The sequence below is a fragment of the Ailuropoda melanoleuca genome, chromosome 16 (assembly GCF_002007445.2).
Source record: "Ailuropoda melanoleuca isolate Jingjing chromosome 16, ASM200744v2, whole genome shotgun sequence".
Classification (NCBI taxonomy): Eukaryota; Metazoa; Chordata; class Mammalia; order Carnivora; family Ursidae; genus Ailuropoda; species Ailuropoda melanoleuca.
Genome location: NC_048233.1, coordinates 42,996,099 through 43,018,206, shown reverse-complemented (window position 1 = coordinate 43,018,206; position 22,108 = coordinate 42,996,099). Strand labels below are relative to the sequence as shown.

General features: G+C 58.7%; 2 protein-coding genes across 11 annotated transcripts; one reads left to right on the top strand and one right to left on the bottom strand.

Moving 5' to 3' along the window:
• Positions 1-59: 59 nt before the first annotated feature.
• TARBP2 (TARBP2 subunit of RISC loading complex) lies at positions 60-5,292 on the bottom strand. 4 transcript variants are annotated; one of them, XM_002923264.4, is made up of 9 exons: positions 5,007-5,286; positions 4,274-4,443; positions 3,359-3,461; positions 2,683-2,778; positions 2,041-2,113; positions 1,705-1,822; positions 1,277-1,404; positions 658-859; positions 60-496 (listed from the first exon to the last, which is right to left on the bottom strand). In XM_002923264.4, exons 1-9 carry the CDS (start codon positions 5,057-5,059, stop codon positions 339-341), a joined length of 1,101 nt encoding a protein of 366 aa, XP_002923310.2. In that variant the 5' UTR covers positions 5,060-5,286; the 3' UTR covers positions 60-338. The 4 variants fall into 4 exon arrangements, with proteins under 4 accessions (XP_002923310.2, XP_034500645.1, XP_034500646.1 ...); XM_034644754.1 differs by lacking the exons at positions 2,683-2,778; positions 5,007-5,286 and adding exons at positions 2,339-2,387; positions 2,525-2,682 and having other exon boundaries at positions 4,274-4,440; XM_034644755.1 differs by lacking the exons at positions 2,683-2,778; positions 3,359-3,461; positions 4,274-4,443 and adding exons at positions 2,339-2,387; positions 2,525-2,682 and having other exon boundaries at positions 5,007-5,292.
• On the top strand, positions 4,974-21,640 carry MAP3K12 (mitogen-activated protein kinase kinase kinase 12). 7 transcript variants are annotated; one of them, XM_034644743.1, is made up of 15 exons: positions 12,656-12,954; positions 15,580-15,753; positions 15,853-16,061; positions 16,190-16,517; positions 16,696-16,887; positions 17,160-17,318; positions 17,469-17,627; positions 18,211-18,319; positions 18,541-18,650; positions 18,778-18,894; positions 18,981-19,118; positions 19,301-19,925; positions 20,120-20,190; positions 20,280-20,553; positions 20,885-21,640. In XM_034644743.1, the coding sequence occupies exons 1-15, from the start codon at positions 12,845-12,847 to the stop codon at positions 20,978-20,980; spliced, it is 2,871 nt and encodes a 956-aa protein (XP_034500634.1). In that variant the 5' UTR covers positions 12,656-12,844; the 3' UTR covers positions 20,981-21,640. The 7 variants fall into 7 exon arrangements, with proteins under 7 accessions (XP_034500633.1, XP_034500636.1, XP_034500632.1 ...); XM_034644746.1 differs by having other exon boundaries at positions 12,659-12,954; positions 16,334-16,517; XM_034644742.1 differs by lacking the exon at positions 12,656-12,954 and adding an exon at positions 4,974-4,990 and having other exon boundaries at positions 15,580-16,061.
• The last annotated feature ends 468 nt before the right edge of the window (positions 21,641-22,108 follow it).

Here is a 22,108-nt window from a genome sequence, read left to right as displayed (position 1 = left end):
GTGCTAACTAGCTCAGGGGAATTAGCTCAGCACTAGTCAAGGGAGCAGAAAGAGCAGGGTTTAAGAATCCAAGAGGCAGCGCATTTATTCTGGGCCCTAAGGGAGAGCCCCTGATTTCATTCCCACTCATCATCACCAGTGACATGAAGACAGATCGTGGGCCAGCCAAGGCCCCGTGGTCCCTGGCTCCTGGCCCGGTGTCCTCCTCAGCCTGCAGGCGGGCAGTCTGTGTCAGAGGTAGAGACGGCACCGCCAGGGGTACCAGAGCTGAGCAGACGCACAGGCTGGGGGAAGAAGAGCAGGGGCGAGGATGCGTGTCCGTGAGTCCAGCTGGGGCTTCACCTGCTGCCCGCCATGATTTTGAGGTACTGCAGGGCGCGGCGAGCAGCCTCCCCGCGGGCCGCCTCTCGGGTCGCTGCAGAGCCGTGACACACGGTAGCTGGCTGTGTGGACAGCTCCACCAGGCACTGGCAGAGCCCACTCAGGCTCAGTTCCTCTGGAGACCAAAAGAGAGGACAGAGCCAGAGTTGGGCGGGAAGGCAGCCCCGGGAGGGGTGCAGCCACAGCACCGTCGTGCCCTCCCCAACCCCCCGCAGGCCCATGTGTACTTGCTCTGGCTCCGTCCCCACCATCCCCCGGCCTCCCAACTAGCCGTACCAATATCCAGGTAGCTGACATGGAAGGCCTGTTCCTCCGAGAGCTCACTAAGGACACTGCAGCAGGCAGGGCCCAGAGCACCCAAGGTGCCCGAAGAGCAGCTGCGGAGAGACAGGATCTTCTCTCCTGCTGAATTTCGCAGAGAATCCCAGGTGCAGCCCGGGCCCCGGTTCCGAAGTCCATCCAGGCGGGAGCCCACCCCCTGACAAGACAGGGACAGTGACAAAGATGCAGCCACGAGCCGAGACCCAGGCATTTAACAGACCCTCGATGCCAAGGAGAGGAAAGCCCACAGAATGAATGCTTCGTCCGGCTGGCCTTCCCCTAGCTGGCCCCCTCTAACTACCAGAGTCTGGACCAGGTGTCCAGGCGGCCTTCCTCACTCTGGGAACGGCAGGCTCCAGGCGCCTGCCCCAGGCCAGCTCCCCACAGCACTCACCCGGCGGGGCTATGGCTGTGGCTGAGAGGGGGCCCGGGGACCTCTGGGTCTGGTAGGAAAACGGGCAGGAGCTGGCCTGGGATCTGGAGAGGCTCACTCCCGAGTGACAGGCCCAAGTCCCCAGTGCCCTGCCTGGCATGGAGGGTGGCCCACAGGGCTTGGCCCACGCAAGCCACTCACAATGGAGAAGTGATCGTCATCGGGCTCTGCCTCATTCCCATCCCGGGCATCCAGAGGCACCGTGTGCACTCGAAGCAGCATTTTGGCCGCCGCATTACGCTTTGCCAGCTTTTTGGAAGTGCCACTGCCTGCGTGTGGGGAGAGGGTTGTTGGATTATGATTCCCAACCGGCCCAGTGCTTTCCACCCAGCTCACACTTGGATTGAGGGTCTCCCATGGGATGTCCACTGGAAAGAGGAACTCAGGACCTGCCATGCACCTAAGAATCTGGTCAGCCAGGGGGGGCGGAGGCAGTGCAAAGAAGAAGCTAGGAGGACGGAGCCGACCGGGGCTCTCAGCCAGGAGAGCGGGGCTGTAGCAGAGACAGGCTAGGAGCTGCCTGTGGCCAGGGCTGGAGTAGCTGAAAGAACTCCCCTCTGCCCAGTTACCAATCTCAACGAAACGCTCCACTCGGCAGGTCATGGTAAACTCTTTGCGGTGGGCTGGCCCAGACTCTTGGGTCACTGTGTACTCAGGTAACCGCCAGCCTTTCTGCACCACCAGCTCCTTGGGAGGGAGAAACAAGGGTGCACAAGGCAGAGTGAGAAAAGACTCCTCGCATCCTCTCCCTCCTGCCCTGGGAGCCTCAGATTCCAGGTTAGAGGAGGAATGAAGAGGGGTGGGAAAAGCCCTCAGAACAGGGTAAGAGCCCCACATAACCATCCCTCACAGCCCCAGGTTCAAGGGAAGGCAGGCATGCACAGGAAATGAGGATGGGGGCACACCTGCAGAGCACCAACAGGATTGCACTCAGACTGCTGAGGGGAGACAGGGGGCTGCACCTCCATGGGGGGGCTCCTGAAGGAATAAGGGTCCAGGGCCAAAGCTGATGGGGCTGTCCCTCTTATGGCTGCCCATGAGTCCTAAGCCCTGCTCTGGTGTCCCCACTACCAGCTCCCTAGTCCCCGCCAGGCAGGGAGCTGTCTGTCCGAACATCCAGCCTGCTTCCTCCCTTTCCCACCCAAGTGACGTCTCTTCCAGGGCCCAGGCCCATTTAGATTTTCTGGAACACCGGATCATCACCTTGCCAGGACAGTGGGAGAGGGGCTGTATATCCAGTCCCTGGAAGCACCTGATGGGAGGCACACACAGGACCATCATGTGACCAACTCAGAAGAAAACGGGGCCTGCATGACCCTCAAACATGGTCGACCAACATCCCTGCGGCTATTTAAAAATCACAAATTACCTCCTGTCCCAAGAGCTTACCAACTGGTGCAAATCCTTCACATTCTGGTCCCCAACTATTCCATCCTCTGTTTACTCTCAGACTTCCTCCTGCCTGACGAGCCTGGGTCCAAGGGCTGGGGGGCCAGGAGCCAGGACCCCTTCCTCCCCCCTTCAGGCAGGCAGGAAATACAAGATACCTGGTTGGAAGAGCAGATGGAACAGGACTAGCGGCCGCTGCAGCAGTAAAAACTGGAATGTCCTCAGGCAGTGACGAGTCTAGGGGAGAAAAAGAACTTCCCGAGGGGAAGGGGGCCTTTGATTCACACCCACGTTGGGGGCTGGGGGAGTAGAGGGTGGGGACCCAGGTCCTCCTGACCTGCCCGTTCCCTAAGAAAACTCCTTCCCACTGGAGTCAAAGACTCAGGGAAGCTTAACCACCAGCTTTTCCTCTTCGGAGCCTTTGCTGCCAAGCACTGGATCAAGGAGACTGAGAAAAGGGGAAGGAGGGTCTCTTCCTACCCAAGAAACACAGAGGCAACAAACTCCAAAGTAAGTGTGGAAGAGGGAAGAACAACCTGCTAGAGAGAGGAGGCATGTTGGGGTGCGACCCCTCTAGCCTCAGCCTCCACCCCTTTCCCTCCCTAACCTGGGCCCAAACCACAGCCACAGCCCCTCGACATTCCCCCCAAAGGATCCTTCACAGCAGCAGGAGCCCCGGCAGCAACCTGCTCTGTCCAGAGGAAACTCTCTCAGGAAGGGGCCAGGTCAAGGTGGCTAAATGTCACCAGGCCAGGCCTACTGGGCAGACGAGGCGGTACAGGGGCCTGGGTTCCTGGCAGGGCCTCTAGGAAGCCTCGGCTGTTCCTCCCTCACCTGCTGTCCTCCAGGGCCGGCTCCAGCATGCTCCCCCCTTTGAGGTGTTTGAGGGCCACCTCAGCTGCCTTGTGCTTGGCTGCCTTCTTGCTGGGGCCCTGACCTGAGAGAGGGGCGTGGGCAATACTGGAGGTCACTGGGAGGACAAAGAAAAACCAGCATCCCACAGCTTCTCTCCTCATAGCTGGAGGGAGTCAACCAAGCCCCTCTCACCGACTGCCCCTGCCCAAGACTGGACGTGTTAATGCTAATTACTGGAACGGAGGGCTTTTATCTTCCCCAGAGCTCCCCAAATCAAGCCATGCCAGGCAGAACTGCCCCTGCACTCAGACATCTTCGGTGAAGATACTTTCTCTGCCTTAACTTTCCTCTGGGAAGCACTTTCTTTTCTCTCACTAAATAGAGACGGCTGGAAAAGTAGAAAGAGGGTAGGCTCTAGAGGCGAGGTCTGGCTCTGCCTCTCATCGGGCCCGTGACCTTACACCACCCACTGAATCTGTCTGGGTCTCAGTTCCCTCATATTCAACATGAGGATACTACCATCTACATCACTGGATTAGACTGTGGTTTCAGATTAACTAGGAATTTGGTCAAGCACCTGGAACAGAGCCCGGTGCAGCGGGCACTGACTCCCCCAAATACTTCACTGAGAATTCGGTTTATCTCCTCTTTCTCCTCTAGGATGACGACAATCTGCCAGCTCACTGTGGCAGTCCTGCTTGCTCCTCTAACTCTCCCAAGTCCTACCCACCTCCTCAAAGACCCATTTTCCCAAACCAGTCAGTGGCTTTTCCCCTGAAATCTCTCCTTCCCTCACAGGCCTTGGACAAAAGGACTGGGAAGAGACTCCAAGAAACAAAGCCAACAGGGCCCTGTGAATGCACACCCCAGCCAGGCTGCCCAAGCCTTCCTCACCAGTGCAGCTGGTGTCGCCAACGGTGACCCGGAAGGTGAAATTAGGCTGGTGGGCTTGGCCCTCGGCTTTGAGAAGGTCGTACACAGGCGTCTTCCCTATTCTGGTCCCATACTCCTGCAGAAGGCTGATCGGGGTCTTGCCCGGGTTGGCTGCCAGCATTTGCNGGGGGGGGGGGGGGGGGGGGGGGGGGCACAGACCCTTATCACACCTCCAACTCTGCACCCACCTGGCCAAGCACTGTCATATCAGACCCAGGCACACCATGGGGGGCATAGGGTCCAGGGGACCCCGGACAGTACAGCAGACATTGGCTGGATTCAATGTGGAGTAGAGACGCAGGCTGGGAAAGCAGGGTCCACTGTCCCCAGAGCAAGCGGGGAACGCACTGTTCCTGTCTCAGTTAAGGAGGAGGGTCCTGTACCCCAGTGCAGTTAGGAAGTGCATGTCCCCTGACACAGTGCAGGCCAGGGACCCGGTACCCACCAAACGCACTGAATATCGAGAGCATAAAGCCCAGTGCCCCAAGTGCAGTCTGGGAACCGGGCCAACCCCAAACTATTTAGAGCAGGAGGCAGTGGCCACTGCCGGGATGCATGCCGGGAACCACGGCCCACTACCCCAGTGCTTGCCGGGAACAACCCTCAGGCCAGGTGCATGCTGGGGCCGCGCCGCTACCTCCTCCGCAACGCGCCACGCTTTTCGCCCGGCAGGGATCGGTACGAAGCGGCTCACCTGGGCAGCCCGCAGCCCGTGGTAGTGCCGGAGCCCTGCTCCTCTTCACTCATTCCCACCTCCGTCCCCGCGGGCGCCACCGTGACTGCAGCCTCCACGCGCCCCAATACACCGCCGACGAGCTAGGGCCGGGGCCAAGCCCCGAGTCGCGGCCGGTCGGGCCCGCCGCGGGGCATGCTGGGACATGGAGTCCCCCGCCCACCCGACTCCATGAGTCTCCTTCGGGAGGGGAGCTATCCGCCCCACAACCCTCCGCGTGGTTTGCCCTGGCATGCAGCACCGCCTTCTGGGAGGAGCAGAGCCCTCCACCGTCGCTTCCCGAGCTGAGGGCGGTTTTGTGGGGGCGGGGGGGCGGAGGGGTTAATAGCGTCCCGCCTCCTTTTTCCGCGTTTCCGCTCCCCGGAGCGGGCATGCGTAGTAGCGGAGTGGAAGCGGCTGGGGGCGGGGCGGTAAGGGCTAACTCGAGCACCAGGTCCTTTGACTCCCGAGGAAACTACAGAACCCAGGAGCTCGCGCGCCATCTTTGTCGCAGCTGGAGGGGCAGGGGCAGGCAGGCACGAAAAGCTTCGCGGTATAATTGGTTACTTCCGATTGCGCTTACTTGCTCTAGGCAGACAGCGAATGGTTACTTTGCATAGAAGGGCAGGGACAAGGAAAGAGTCAGCCCCCCTTTGGCTCCACCTCTTCATTGAGGAAAGGTTGTGATTGGTCCAGGGCCGAGGCGGCGGTCTCATCCTGGCTCTTTGCAGGCTGGGAGGGTGGGTCTTAACCTGGACGCGGGAGGAGACTGTTCTTTGCCCCTCGAGCGCTGGGGCAAGCCAAGTCTGTCTCAGGCAGTTCCCGCTTAGCTCTCGGCCTAAACTCCTTGCCCTTGGGCTTTCGTCTCACAGCACCTGCTTCGTTTTCCTAGGTTGCCCTTCACCTCCCTTCCCCTTAATTCTGGCCCGCAGCCTGTCTGGTTTCAGTTGTTTTCTAAAGCCTTTTTACAATATCCCTAGTGACCCCTTCCGTAGCTGGCCAGGAGGCCCCCCTCTGGAGCCTGAGAATCAGGCTATAGTGGGACGACAAGGTTAGAAGGACTAACGCAAGCCCTGGTCTCATTCCTCCTGCTGTGGGTCTTGGGTCTCTCAGGTGAAGAGACAGCAAGAGAGGATTCTGGCCTCTTAAAACTAATGCACTAATCTGGGTGCGGAGCGGAACACGTTATGGTTGGGTCCCAGAGCTCCAGTCCCTCCTCCCCAAAGTCCCACGACCACTGGGTTAAAAGATGTAGGAAAAACCTGTGACCTTGGAGAGAGATCACGAAAATGTCCGGTTCTAATGAGTGTCCTGAGAATGGGTCAGGTAGTGGAGGTCCAGGGAAATCTTGGAATGTTAAGGAGGAGCACGAGGGGGACGGGGCATTGAGCCGAGTGGATTCCAATTGGGTAGACCTGGAGTGGTGACAATTAGGGGAAGAAAAGCTGGCAAGATCGGCATGACAGGGGAGCAATGCTCGAGCGCTAGGCGGGTGGGGGGGGGGTCCCATGTTGAGGGGCTTCTGTCTCAGGGTATAGGAGGGAGTTTATAAGACTGGTCAGAGGGAGCTCCTGTGTATCAGCGTAAGGCCTGAGGTGCGACTGCCACAGGACACCGCCTGCAGGGAGGTGAGGGGCCCAGAAGGGCCAGGGACGAGCCTGGAGCGAGCCGGATGGCAGCAGCAGGCTCCTTTAAGAGGCCGGCGGCTCCAGCGCAGCATCCCCCGCTCAGGGCGTGTNGCGCCGCCTTTTGTGCTGCGGCCGCGGAGCCCCTGAGGTGAGAGCCTGGCCGAGTTGGGGGGGTGGGGGGCAGGGATGGGTCCGGGTCCAGGGATCCGGGTGCGGAGGGAGGGTCGGGATGCAGATGTGGCGGGGTGGGGTAGGGTGGCGCGGGGATGCTGAAGCTGTGGGGCGGAGGAAACTGGGGACCTGGACCCGACGCCTGTGGGGATGGGAAGGAGGGGAACGGAGCGGAGGGACGCCGCGGCCCAGCTTGGAGACGAAGGGCCTCCAGAGCTGGAAAGGACCGTATGGGGTGGGGGTGGGGGGATGATTGGGGGACAGACTTAAAGGACAGCGGGCAAGAGAACATCCCCCTCTCCTCCCACTCATCCTCCAAAAGGGGGAGAGGGAAGGAGGAGGAAGAGTTTGGGCCTCTTCAGGGAAGGAAAGGAAGGATGGGGCCTGATTGTGCCCACCGTCCTCCTCGCCACCACCCCCACTCCCACACTCAGCCCGCTGCACCTGAGGATTATAGGGTGCGAGCACCTGTTCCTGGATGCCCAGGTGATGGTCCTCTTCCCCTTCCGTCTGATGCCCCTAATCCCCTCCAGCTGTGGTATTCACCTTCTCCATCCAGCTGTTGCTTCCTCCCCGCCCCCATTCATTTGTGGTGTTCTCCCTCTTTCTTTCCATCTCCTCTGGCTCCCCTAACCCAATTCCCCAGCCCAGGCCTTTCAGGAACCTCCTCCCTTTCCCCCACACATTTCTCAAACTCCTTGGCTGAAAAATAAGCAAGAATCTCTTCCACACAGTTGTGACTCCCAATAACTGTGGCCTTGGCTGAGAGGAGGGAAGAGAAGGGGTCAGAGGCTCTATAGACAGTGGAAGGAATCGGTGGGGTGTTCCTTAGCGTAGAAAGAGGAGTCCCACCTTTGGGGATTTTTAACTCCACAGCTGCTCCCTCTTGGGAGAAGAGCGGGTGGGTGGCACTCAACCAAGGAGGAGTGTGCCTGAGGTCTCTTCCCCACCCAGAGTCCTCTCAGCCACAGCCAGTGCCTCCCTCCAAATGACAGTTCCCTTCCAACTCGCAGGATGGACTCTGCGGCTGTGGGAGCTCTGATTGTCAGCTCAAGGGTAATACCAAGGGAAGGCAAGCACAAGGGGTTCGGGAAGGAAAGGGCTCAAGTGCTCCCTGGCCTTCCTGTCCGGACAGCAAAGTTTCCCAGAGCTTCATTCAGGGCCTGCTCTCTCTCATCTCACACTTCAGGGTGGCCAAAAGTGCTTGCCCTGTCTTTAGCCTGCCACTCATCCGTTCTCCCAGTGGGGACTGCGGTGATGCTGTGGAGACGAAAGGGGTGACACCCCAACTCTAGCACCCATGAAAACACAACTAAATCCCCACCCTGAATTAAACCCAGTTACGGGCAGAGGAGGCCAGAAGTTTAAGGACTGGCTTTGGATGTCCTGTGTGTCCTTACAGCTAAGAAAGGCAGGACCCATCTCAAAACCAACTGCTATTTCCCAGTCCTTCCCCTGGAGGTGATAATGTGGTCATCTGGCTTTGCCAAGAAGAGGACCCTGAATCCTAGTACCCACCACCCCAGACTCGCCTAGTGGCATCCCACATGCAGGCCTCCCTCTGCCCTGCCTGGCCTGTGGTTGGAAGAAGGGACTAGGAGTCCCTCCTAGGGCAGAAGGAGGATACTGTGGAGACAGGCCAGCAGGTGACACATGGGCTTCATGAGGGGTTAGCCACAGAGACTGGTCTGTCTGTCTCATTTGCTTCCAGAAGGACCAGGGTCATCTTTGTGTTGGGGAGAGGTGATGAGGCAGGGACACTATGGCAGAGGCACCTAAGAGTCATAAAGAGTTCTTGGCCTTTGGTTCCTTCTTTCTTTGCTCTCCCTTTCCCCCTTGTGTTTGCCCACCTTCCTTTCCACCTGTTCCCTCTCTACTGCAGACAAGGAAAAGGGGAAGAAGGGAAGGGAATCATATTTATAGAAGAAACCCCGTTCCTGCTTGTTAGGCCCTTTTGGCATGGCTCGTGTTTCTAGGGAGCTTCCCCTGTGCTCTGGGCCAGGAACTAGTAAAGTCCCACTAGTGTGACAAGAAGACTAAGAGTTGAGGAGTGTTCTCATCATCTCTATCTTAGGGATGAGGAAACCAAAACTTAAATAATTTGTTCAACGTCAGAAAAGCAGTTTGGGGGAAGAGCTTAGGTCTTGAACCCAGGCCATCTGACCTAGAACCACCATGTTCTAGACTGCACAACCACTGTGAGACAGGGGTACCTCGGTTCCTGTTCAAAGAGAAGAAACAGATTTGTTCAGAAGTCTCTTACTCCAGGTTGCCTGCCTGGTCAGGAGCAGAGACAGAAGCTCAACCAAGCCTCTCTGATTCCCAGGCCACCCACTCACCCACTGTCCCAAGCTAGGGGACAGGAACGGATGGGCACTCTGATTTTTATTTTCTCACTTTCAATTCAAAATCGATTTATTATTTTAAAAGCAATTCAACGTTATTACTGAACTATTCGAAAATATAGATAAGCCACAACAAGAAAATAAGAACACCCACAATTCCATTTTTATTTCTTTACTATTTTTTGTCTTCCAGACCTTTTTAAATGCACATCCACCTCAGGAACTGTTTGCTTAAATGTGCTGAACTTCTTCCAGGTCCAGCTGAGGGCCTGAGCAGGAGGGATCCTGTGGCCCTTCATACCTTGCTCGTACCCCTCCTTTCCCTTCCCTTGCATTCTGACCTTAAAGCATAGGTCGGGGGTGACCCTGGGCCATGTTGGCCAGGGGGTGAGTATGTGGTGCAGGCCTTCTCCCTTAGTGCAGAGGAGGTGGGATGGTAGGATTTGCAGAGGAAGGACTGAGGGTCTGGTAGCAAAGAGAGCAATGACTGGGGACTCTAGCACCCCACTGCCACTGTGACCTGGTTTCCCTGGAATCTGAAATTGAGAAATGTCCTGCAGAAGTAGAAGGTCAGATACCAAGTCTCCCTCTTTCTGGTCAGACAGAAGATATAGCCTTTCCAGAGCCCACAAAGACAGACCTGGTGTCCAGCCAACCAGGGGGACATAACCAGGAGCCAGGCACTGTGCTCATGACATTTCCCACATCATCTTAACCGTCCCCACCCCAGAAGGTAGGGCTGGGAGCCTTCGAGGGATAACATTCTTTAACTCGTGGCAAAACTGAGGTTCTGGCTCTGATCTCTCCAAATGCAAAGTTGGCTCTTTTTTCCTAAATAGCACTGCCCCCTCTCCCTGCCCCGTCACTGCCCAGCTCACTGGAAGAAGAGGTGGTGGCAGCTGGTGGGGGCGGGTCTCAGGGCTTGACCTGTAGGAGGTGGGGGGGCCTGGATTTAGGGGTGATCTCCACTTTATCCCAAGTTCTCAGGGGAAGACATTTCCCCCTGATGAAGGCACTGAGAAAGCTGTGAAGAACCCTGTGTTCAAAAAGAGAAACAGCTGCAGCCAGTGGCCAGGAGGCAAGATCAGGAGGGTTCACGGTCCTTTATCCTGTCAGGTCTCAAAGCCTGTAGAGGTGGAACCAGCATCCTCCCAGAATCTTGGGTTTCCGTTCCCTGTGAAGACCTTCCTTCCCACCCTCAAGAGAGAAGGGGCATCTTCCTCTTTTTGCTGAGTGCAAACTAAAGTCCAGGACAGTGGTGAGTGCTCAGTGTGAAAGCCCGCAATCTAGACAGATGGCTCGGCCTCACAACTGAGCCCCCAAGACTGCCAGACATGCAACTTGGCCTTGAGATTCTGTCGTTAGAGCAGGACAGTGGGAGAAAGGATTCGAAGGGTTCCCTTGCCACAAGCTTCCAGCACCTCAGGCAGGAGAACCCAGGAGGAGGAACAAACAGGGGGACCTCCTTGCCCCCACTCCACCACAGGCTCCTGAGGGGGCACTCTGGGAATCACCAGCAGGGAATTAGGTAACTGAAACCGAATTAGGACCTCCTGGGATGTCCAGAGAGCCTCTTTCCTGGGCAGATGTATAGTTTAGGGACCACTCTGTCCCCTCACCCAATCTGGAATTCTGCACAGTAAGAATGACGGAGATATCCACCCCCTCCTGTCACATCTCTGCCCTTCCTCCACGCTCTGCATAATTGATGGCCAGGGAGACAGTTCCCCTCCCCCAGGGTGACCGAATGTCTAGGCCAGGGGCTCCTAGCATGATATGCCCCCAAAGCCCCGGCGCCAAGGCCCAGCTGGGGGGCAGTGGGACACAGCTGGCAGGTCAGAGATAAAGGAAACTGAGAGGAGCTGTGTGTTGGGAGAGGAATCTCCAGTTGACTGTAGCTCCCTGGGGCCTGGCTTCCTTCTCCCCCCGCCCCACTCCCTCAGGTCAATCTGGAGGGGCTGTATTAGCCTAAGAACAGGGTGGGGGTGGCCTGAGGAGCCTGGCTAGATTCCCTCCCTTTCCCTAGATCACACCTCTCCTTCAGGTACTCCCACTGCCCTAAAAGACAAGCAGGTGAAATGGCTTCTCTCCCAGTCTCCCTAGTTGCTAGCCCTGGATACCAGAGGGGCCTCTGGGGAAGCCTGGTGAACTGGAGGGAGGCTTGGCGGCAAGTGCCTGAGCATGTCACCCTCTCTATGCCTAAAGCTCCTAGTTGCCAAACACCGTGTGAGGACTGAGAACTTCCTTTAAAAATCCAGGTGTTGCGCCTAGTCAAGGCTCAGCTTCTAAATAGGAAAGAATTAGGAAGGGCACAGATGGTCTCCGTGTTTTCCAGTTCTTTCTCGGCTACTTTTTCTCAGTGTCCTCTCTGCTTTTCAAATTCAGGTGTGCAATCCATCCTTTTCCGCTTCACTGTTTCGGTCTCTGAATCTCTCGGCTCGTCTCCCCCCCCCCCCCCCCCCCCCCCCCGGCTCTCTGGGTGTTCCTGTCGCCCTTTCTGTGTCTGGCTCCCTATCTCCCCATCTGGGCTTTCTCTGTGGCACTGCTCCCCCAGTGCCAACCCAAGTCCCCTCTCTCCAGCACCAATCGCTCTCCCTCTGTTCGGTGCCCGGGCCGAAGATTTGTCTGCATGAGGGGTCGAGGGAGGTCTGCGAAGGAGGGCAGCACACACGCGGCAGGCTGAGGAGGCCGGGGGGTGGGGTGGGGGCGGAGGTCCATGCCGGCGATCCCCGCAGCCATCCCGGCCACCGGCACATGGGCCAGCCCGGGTCAGGGGCGGGGCCCACGCGCAGCCCCGCCCCCGCCGTCGCCGCTCACGTGACGCTGGGCTAATCTTGTCCTGGTGACTTCACACGCCGCCTCGGGCCCAGTCGTCATGGTTACGCCGCAGCGCCCAGCGCTTCCCCCAACCCGCTGAGTCCCCTCCCCTTCCCCACCCGGACCCCCTCCTTACGCCGCCGGGCCCCCGCCCCGTTCCAGCCACGCGCCCCGCGCCACGTGACGGCCGGGAAGGAGGTCGGGAAGGGGGAGGGGGCGCTGGGGCCGTAACCCCTTCCTCCCCGCCTCGAAGGGCCCGTGCTGGGGCTTCCCGCGGGACCCGGGAACGGCCCGATCCAGCCCGCGCGCTCCTTGCTGGCCAGCCCTGCGGGAGCGCCCGGAAACCCCAGCTTGGGGGCACAGGCGAAAGCCCTGGGACCCTGCAAAGTGCATTCTCGGCCTGTGTTTGTCTTTGGCATTACGGTGTACGTCTAATCCTTCCACGGCGCCGTTATCTCGTAGGATGTGTTGAGGATTCAGAGGCTGGATCTGACTAAAGCTTTCTGAGCCTCAGTTTCCTCAAGAATATAAAGGGTCCGATGGTAACAGCGCCTTCCCTGGGTGGTGGTGGAGAGCTAGGGAGCCACCGCGTCCGCAGTGTAGGGCGGCCTTTAAGACGACCGTCCTGCCTGCGCTCCCCGTGCAGTGCGAAGCCTGGGGTCCCGTGCGAGAGCGTCGGGGGTCTCAAGGAGTCCGGGCTGTCAGAGGAGCCAGAGGCCAGAGCACACAGTGCCTCCGGGATAATGGGAGCCACGATGGAGGAGGTACCGGGGGCTGTGCCAGCCCAGAAGGGACCTCAGCTCTGAGCCGGGCGGGGGACAAGCAGGAAGACTTCCAGGCTGAAGTGAGATTTGGAGAGATGGGGCATGAGAAGCGCCTTCTAGGCAGAGAACGCCGGGGGGCGGCGCTTGAGCCTTCTCCTCGGAGAGGGCACGCTGGGCAGGTTATCCAGCGCCTCTGTCGCTTGGGGTGAGTTTCGTTTTGAGGATTAAATGAGCTAATGCGCCTATCGGCAGAGGCTAACATACATAGTAAGCCTTGCGTAAGAGCCATTCCCATTAGGTGCCCTGCCACAAATGCCTCAAGTAGCCTGGGGCCAGTTCTGTATGGCCCGGGTGCCAACAGCGGTGGGAGACCGGGCTGAGGGGGACCAGAGCATGGAGATAAGGCTGCTGGAGCAAGGGCAGTAGGGGGTTATCAGAGGGCTTGAAGCAGAAGGGGGGGGGCCGGCCAGTCTTGGTTTTAGGAAGATCCTTCTAAAGGATGTTGGAAAATGGAGCGGGGGCTGTGTGGGTATTGGGGGACTAAGAGGCAGTCCTGGGTTAGCTGGCACAGCTAAAGAGGCCTGAATTAAGACAGTAAGGTGGGACTAGAGAGAACAGACTGGCCTTGGGTCAGAGCTTTTTCAAATGGGCCAAATTCAAGTAGGAATCACCTGAGGCGCTTGTTAAATATGCAGGTTTCAGGCCCACCCCACAACCACTGCAAAATCCATGAGAAGTCTGGAAATGGCTACAAGAGCTGATACCATCAGAAGTGCCAAACCTCCGTGTTGGTCTTTGTCATTATCCAGTGACCCCTTTTTATGTGTGGATTCCTGTTACTCCTCTCCCACTGTGATTCAGGGGCTCTGATGCAGGGGTTCAGGAAGGACCCCACTATGAGGAACAGTTGGAGTACCATCGTCCTCAGGAATCCTCACATCTCATGATTTCTTAGCTGACCAGATGCGGCGGGAGATAGAAGGCTAGAATGACTCCAGATGTCAACGTCTGGACAAGTTTGGTATAGGTTGAAGAATTTGCTGTGCCTGAGTGGTAGCTAGTTTATCCCTTTGTACAGCTGGAGAAACTGAGGCCCAAATCTGGTTTACCCAAGGTCACACAGCCAGTATGTGGCAGAGGCAAGGCTAGAATTCAGATTCTGTTTTTAAACATTTATTTATTTGAGAGAGAGACAGCACACAGGGAGAGGGAGAAAAGCAAATTCCTCTAACGTGGAGCCGGACACAGGGCTCGATCTCACGACACTGAGCTGAAATCAAGAGTTGGATGCTTAATCGACTGAGCCACCCAGGTGTCCCCAGTTTTCTCTTTAAGATTTTATTTGTGGCACCTGGGTGGCTCAGTCGGCTTGGGTCATGATCCCAGGGTTCTGGGATCCAGCCCTATATCGGCTCCTTGCTCAGCAGAAAGCCTGCTTCTTCCTCTCCCCTGCTTGTGCTCTGTGTGTGTGTGTGTGTGTGTGTGTGTGTCAAATAAATAAAATCTTTAAAAAATGATTTTATTTATTTGAGGGGCAGCTGGATGGCTCAGTTGGTTAAGCGTTTGCCTTCGGTTCAAGTCATGATCCCGGGGTCCTGGGATCGGGCCCCATGTGGGGCTTCCTGCTCGGTGAGGAGCCTACTTCTCCCTCTGCTACTCCCCCTGCGTATGCTTTCTCTCGCTCTCTCTCCCGCCGTCAAATAAATAAAATCCTTTTAAAAGATTTTATTTATTTGAGAGAGGGAACAAGCGAGTGAGCCAGCGAGCAGGGGGAGGGGCAGCGGGAGAGGGAGAGGCTGACTCCCCACTGAGTGAGGAGCCTGGATGGCTGGATGGCGGGCTCGCTCCCGGGACCCTGGGATCATGACCTGAGCTGAAGTCAGACGCTTAACCAACTGAGCCACCCAGGTGCCCCTAGAATTCAGATTTTTTTTTTAATGGTCACTTTTTAAATAGCACCTAGTTTCGAGAATTGGGACAAACCTGCATTGTCTGGAAGGCTGGTACTTGGTTTGGAAGCTGGGAATGGGGCAGTGGGGAAGAGGAAAGGAGACAGGGCCTCTGTAACGGAGCCCCTGGGGGAGCAGCAGAGCGGATGTCAGGGTGGAGGGGGCGGAAGCGGTGGGCTACCGCCTGTCCTGACGGCTCCTGCGTCTGCACCCCCACCGGACGGGCCTGCCTCGCCCCCCCCACCCCGACCGTGCGTGGGGCGGTGGGGGGATGGTAGAGCTCACGGGCCGCAGGCTCACTTCCCTTGGCGAGGCCCAGGTGTGTGCGTGTGAGCACCGGAGGCGGAGACCCCGATGAGAGCCCGAGCGCGCCTTAGAACGACTGTCACCCGAGCGAGGCTAGTGTCCTGCGAGGCCTCGGCCGTCTCACGTGCAAGTACACGAGTGGGAGCCCCGGGCGCATGGGCGGCCCGTGCCTGCGCGTCCCCCGTGTGTGCTTCCGCGTGAGGGAGCGAGGGCGGTGGCTGGTGCGGCCGAAGGCTGAGACATGTCTGAGACCCTCGCAGGAGCGCCCAGGGAGAAGGGGGCTAGCCCGGGGCCACGCACCTGAGCTTCAGCCGGACCCCACCGCACGCAGCTGCGTGGGGCTGTTCCCCGGGCGCCGAGAGCGGCGCTCAGGGATGTGACCGATGGATGCTGACAGAATCCCGGTACCCGGTTTACCCGGACGGGCCCGGGTGACACGTGGAGAGCGACGGGCGCCTGAGGGCCCGCGAAGCTCGGTGTTATTTCCAGCGGGGCTCCCGGGAGCCCGGGTCCGCCCCCGGGTCCCTGCCCGGCGCAGCCCCGCCTGACCCTCCCTCCCTGCTTTGCTTCCACAGGGCCCCCCGCTCGCCACCGCGCGCGGGCCCAGAGGCCATGGCCTGCCTCCACGAGACCCGCACACCCTCCCCTTCCTTCGGGGGCTTCGTGTCCACCCTCAGCGAGGCGTCCATGCGCAAGCTCGACCCGGACACTTCCGACTGCACCCCGGAGAAGGACCTGACGCCCACCCAGTGTGTACTTCGAGACGTAGTGCCGCTCGGCGGGCAGGGCGGGGGCGGACCCAGCCCCTCCCCGGGGGGAGAGCCGCCCGCTGAGCCTTTTGCCAACAGTGTCCTGCAGCTCCACGAGCAGGATGCAGGGGGCCCCGGGGGAGCCTCTGGGTCCCCTGAGAGTCGGGCGTCCCGAGTTCGGGCCGATGAGGTGCGGCTGCAGTGCCAGAGCGGCAGCGGCTTCCTGGAAGGGCTCTTCGGCTGCCTGCGCCCCGTCTGGACCATGATCGGCAAGGCCTACTCCACGGAGCACAAGCAGCAGCAGGAAGGTAGGCCGCGTCCTCGCGGGGGCCCCGCCCGGTGTCCCCGAGATCTCGGCCGCAGCCCCTCTGCCGTCCATCAGCCCCCGGCTTCCCTGCTTGTAGGTGCCCGTTCGTTTCCTCACCTGTTCCCCCAGGCCTCGTCGTCTTGGCCTCTCGGGGCTCATTTTCGCCCTGGGCCACCGAGTCCCGCCAGCCAGCCCAGTGCCTCCCCTGCGCCCGCCCGCGAGCCTGCGGGTGGCTCTCGCTGAGCCTTGTGGCGCTGCGCCTCCTCTTCACAGACCTTTGGGAGGTCCCCTTTGAGGAGATCCTGGACCTGCAGTGGGTGGGCTCAGGGGCCCAGGGCGCTGTCTTCCTGGGGCGCTTCCACGGGGAGGAGGTGGCTGTGAAGAAGGTACGGGACCTGAAGGAGACGGACATCAAGCACCTGCGAAAGCTGAAGCACCCCAACATCATCACCTTCAAGTAAGGGCCGGGCAGGGGCCGCGGCGGGGCCACGGGGCTGTGGGCGGGGCTCTGCGCCGGGCGGCAGGAAATCGACCCCCCCTTTCCTAAAGGAGATGCCCAAAGGGGCTGGGTGGGAACGGGGGCTCCGAGTGTGGCTCCGGGGAACTCGGCCCTCACGCCGCCCTCTGGCCCCCAGGGGCGTGTGCACCCAGGCTCCCTGCTACTGCATCCTGATGGAGTTCTGCGCCCAGGGCCAGCTGTATGAGGTACTGCGGGCCGGCCGCCCTGTCACCCCTTCCTTGCTGGTTGACTGGTCCATGGGCATCGCCGGTGGCATGAACTACCTGCACCTGCACAAGATTATCCATAGAGACCTCAAGTCCCCCAAGTGAGTAAGCCAGCGAGCGCAGAGCAGCTGACGTGCATGGTCTCCTGCGGGTGACCCCGCCTGTCAGTGTAGCCGGCTGCCTGCTTCCAGACCCCATCCTAAGTCCAAGTGGCCATCTCAGAAACCCCTCCCAAATGACGGTCCTATTTTGGGAGGGCTGTGGCAAGCCCCCGGCCTCTGGGTGCCCCCCGTGACTGACAACAGAAAGTGAGAGTTGCTGCTAGAGGAGGTGTGGGGGGGCCTGGCCCCCAGCTGACTACGATCTTTACCAGCATGCTAATCACGTACGACGATGTGGTGAAGATCTCCGATTTTGGCACTTCCAAGGAGCTGAGTGACAAGAGCACCAAGATGTCCTTTGCAGGGACAGTAGCCTGGATGGCTCCTGAAGTGATCCGCAACGAGCCCGTGTCCGAGAAGGTCGACATCTGGTGAGGGCCGGGTTGAGGGCGGAGACTGGCAGGTGGCCAACCCCAGGGAGGGAGGGGGCTTCCAGGGCCTGAGGGCAAGTGAGAGGAGTCTGTAGCAACTGGGGCCTCTGGAGGGAGCCCCTCCCAAGGGATGTCCCCTCTCATCCCCAGGTCCTTTGGCGTGGTGCTGTGGGAACTGCTGACTGGTGAGATCCCCTACAAAGATGTGGACTCCTCAGCCATCATCTGGGGTGTGGGGAGCAACAGTCTCCATCTGCCTGTGCCCTCCGGCTGCCCCGACGGCTTCAAAATCCTGCTTCGCCAGTGCTGGTAAGGACGGCCCGGCAAAGCTGGAGAGCAAAGGGTGGTTGCTGGCTGTTAGATGGCACCTAGAACCCAGGCCTCCAGGCCCAGAATCCTGCATGGGGAAAGAGGGACAGAATTCCGTCGTGTGACTGAGACAGACTGTGCAGCCTCGGGCGAGTGGTGTCCTCCCTGAGCCCGTTTCCTGGTCTGTGAAAGAGGGACACCCACAGCGGCTGGCCAGAGCGGCCGGGGTGCGCCTGGGAAGCATGGCAGCTGGAGCCTCAAGCTGGCTTCCTTGGACACAGGAAGGAGGCCCTGGAGCCTTGTTTGGAACTTGGACTCTGAAGGGAGGTTGACAGTTTCTCATCCTTGGTAAACCACTTTGAACGGAGTTACTCAGAAAAAGGTGTCTGGAAAATAGGATGAAAATAGTTTCCTCACTGCAGGACTTGTGCTAACGGACGGTAGAGCCAGTGGACCAGGGACTTCGGTCGCAGAGCACGTTCTAGGATTCTGTTCTCCAGGGCAGACTTCGGGAAAGGATGCTCTAGTTCCTCTCCAGGCGTCCCTAAAATTTCTGTCTCCCCCCCAACTCCGTGCCCTCCAGGAACAGCAAACCAAGAAATCGTCCCTCATTCCGCCAGATCCTGCTGCACCTGGACATCGCCTCGGCTGACGTCCTCTCCACGCCCCAGGAGACTTACTTTAAGTCCCAGGTGTGCTGCGGGCAGGAAAGGAACAGCTCAGCTCCCTCCCTCTGCAGAGGACCGTGCGCTCTGAGGGGAGGTGGGGAAGGGCCGAGACCCCGTCTTGACCAGTCCCCTGCCTGCCCCCGTTTCGCTCCCGGTCTGCGGCAGCGCAGCACCTGTACGGGCTTCCCACGGGTCCACTGGCTCGAGGGAGGTCCGTCACCCCTCGTTGTCTCTTCACCCCCTAGGCAGAGTGGCGCGAAGAGGTAAAGCTGCACTTTGAAAAAATTAAGTCAGAAGGGACTTGTCTGCACCGCCTAGAAGAGGAGCTGGTGATGCGGCGGAGGGAAGAGCTCAGGTGCGTGCCCGCGTCTGGGAGGGGGCTTCCGTCAACAGCGGGGACCGGGGACGGTTCCCAGAGACTGGGGCCAGTCAGGACACCAGGTGACGCCAGCTCACCTCAGAGACCCTTCCGCCTGTCTCAGACACGCCCTGGACATCAGGGAGCACTACGAACGGAAGCTGGAGCGGGCCAACAACCTGTACATGGAGCTCAACGCGCTCATGCTGCAGCTCGAGCTCAAGGAGCGGGAGCTGCTCAGGTGACCGACTCGCCCCCGCACCGAACCAGAGGACCTAGTGAGCCTGGGCCCCTTCCTGATCGCATGCCCGACTGAACTGTCTTTAGGAGGGAACAAGCTTTGGAGCGGAGATGCCCAGGTCTGCTGAAGTCACACCCTTCCCGAGGCCTCCTGCATGGGAACACGATGGAGAAGCTCATCAAGAAGAGGAACGTCCCACAGAAACTGTCACCCCACAGTAAAAGGTGGGACCAGAGTTCGTAAGTGCCGAGGTGTAACGGCAGCGGGTGTGCTAGAAGCAGGGGTGGAGATCAAGGACGCCCAGAAGACTGATGGGGGGATGGACTTGGTACTACCCAAGGTTAGGGAAGGCGTTCAGGTTGCTGAATTTGTTCGTCTCAGACTCGTGCTTCCCCTCCCCTACCAGGCCGGATATCCTCAAGACTGAATCTTTGCTGCCTAAACTTGATGCTGCCCTGAGTGGGGTGGGGCTTCCCGGGTGTCCTAAGGGCCCCCCCTCACCAGGACGGAGTCGTCGTGGCAAGACTCGTCACCGCAAGGCCAGCGCCAAGGGCAGCTGTGGAGACCTGCCTGGGCTTCGTGCAGCTTTGCCACCCCATGAACCTGGGGGACCAGGAAGCCCAGGGGGGCTAGGAGGGGGACCCTCAGGCTGGGAGGCCTGCCCTCCAGCCCTGCGTGGGCTCCATCATGACCTCCTGCTCCGAAAAATGTCGTCGTCGTCCCCAGATCTGCTGTCAGCAGCACTGGGAGCCCGGGGCCGAGGGGCCACAGGGGGAGCTGGGGATCCTGGCTCACCGCCTCCAGCCCGGGGAGACACCCCGCCAAGTGAGGGCTCAGCACCTGGCTCCACCAGCCCAGATTCACCTGGGGGAGCCAAAGGGGAGCCACCTCCACCAGTAGGGCCTGGTGACGTTGTGGGGCTACTGGGAACTGGAAGGGAAGGGACGGCGGGACGGGGAGGAAGCCGGGCTGGGTCCCAGCACTTGACCCCAGCTGCAATGCTGTACAGGGCTGCTGTCACCCGGAGCCAGGTAAAGTACGGAGCGGTTCCTAAGCTCTTCCCTTTTCCTTGTTCTCCTTGGGGCCCAAGTCCGTAACTCACCTCCCCGGTTAGGTCTTCATCTACAGCCATTCGCTACTTAACCCTTAGGACTACATTCCCTTCTCTTGGGTCCTTGCTGACCTCTTCCCACTTTTGACTGCAGTCCACTCGTCTCTCCTGCAGAAACGTGGCATCTCGTCAGAGGAAGAGGAAGGCGAGGTGGACAGTGAAGTGGAGCTGCCCTCGAGCCAGAGGTGAGGGACACGGGACGGGAGGTCACGGCTATGTTTTGCTTTGGGGGCTGCGGTGTGCCAGCTGTAAGCCTGGCCTCTCCAACATACAGGTGGCCTCAGGGCCTGAACATGCGCCAGTCACTGTCCACCTTCAGCTCCGAGAACCCATCTGACGGGGAGGAGGGCACAGCCAGCGAGCCCTCCCCCAGTGGCACACCTGAAGTTGGCAGTACCAACACCGACGAACGGCCAGACGAGCGGTCTGATGACATGTGTTCCCAGGGCTCAGAAATCCCACTGGACCCGCCTGCGTCGGAGGTGGTTCCTGGCCCCGAACCCAGCTCCCGACCCATCCCACACCAGGACCTACCCAGAGAGGGGCAGGTGAGTCACAGAAAGTACTCGGTGTTTTAGAGGAGCAGAGGCTTGGTTATTTAGGACCTAATGGGTACAGAGGAAGACACCAGAAAGATAGGAATTTAGCCTCCCAGTCACTCAGTAGGTGAGCCCCGTTCCTCCGGGGCACAATCTGAGAGGCCCTTGGTACAGAGCGTGTAGTATGGTTAGTAGGTTAGCGGTGTTCTTGTCCGGTAGCTGTAAATCACAGCCAGGACGAGCCCTGACGCTGGGAATCTGGTGTCTGAAGACCATGGAATCAAGTGAGCGCCCAGATCGGCTGAGCCTCACCTCACTGCACTTCTGCTCTTCTTCACAGGGCCCTCCCAGTGAGGACTCAGACTGTGACAGCACCGAACTGGACAACTCCAACAGTGGTGAAGCCTTGCAGCCTCCAGCCTCCCTCCCTCCATGAAAGCCACTCTTATTCCTGTACATAGAGAAATTATTTATATAAATAATATATAAGCGCCACATAATCAACAGAGAAAGATGGGGCTGTCCCAGCCTTAAGTCAGGCTCAAGGGAGTCTGACCCCTGACCAATTCACCTGATCAACTCTAGGGCTACTGGCAGCTGTGGAAATGAAGGACAAGTACTACCCTAGAGCTGTGGGTACGGGCAAACTGGCCCCTTCCTGCTTCACCCCATTATGTTCAGCGAGCGGTAAGGCAATAGAAAAGCCAGACTTGCCTCTTATGTTCCTCTGTACTCTTTCCCCCTAACCCTGGGGAGGAGGACAGGGAGCCACTTAGACTGCACTTTTTTGTTTTCCGTTTACTCTGTTTACACATTTTGCACTTGGGAGGAGGGAGGCAAAGGCTGGGTCCTCCCCTCTGAGGTTTCTCAGGTGGCAATGTAACTAATTTCTTTGTTCCTCCATTTCTCTGCCCAAGCCCTGGCTTAGGGCCTAGGGGGAGGTTAGGAGATTGTGAAAGCATGTGATGGCTCAGGCTGAAGAAATGGGATGATGTTTTAAGTCCCTGCTTTTATCCTGGTGCCTGACCGGGGTGGGGACTGTCATATTGTAACCCCTGTGAAAAATCTTAAAATATAACCACTCCATGCAGGCCCAGCTGTTGAGGGTTTTCTTGGTGGATGTATGGGGTAGCACACATCGTCAAAGTAGGAGCCTTGGGCTCCAGACATTATCTGAGGACTCTGGACAAGTTATTCCTTCCTTTCATGCCCCCCCCCCAATGAACACTGCTTAAAGTTCCAACCTTCTACAATTAGCTGCATGAATGGGATCAGATCCATCTCTCTGGAAGGACGTTAGTAAGAGAACAGGAAATGTTAAAACACACTCTTCTTATGGCGAGAACTGTAAATGAACAGTTATTCAAAACAAGAGCCTGGTTTTTAGTTTGACCAAGGATGGGACAGACATGCCCAGCAACCCAAATCCCAGTCAGACACCTACACATCCAGCTGCTTCCCCAGTATGCACGTACATCCCTCATCCCCTGCCCACCCAGTGGAAGTGCTTGCCTATTCTCTGCAGGCAAGTCCTAGGTAAATGTAACCCCCGAACTTTCGGGCA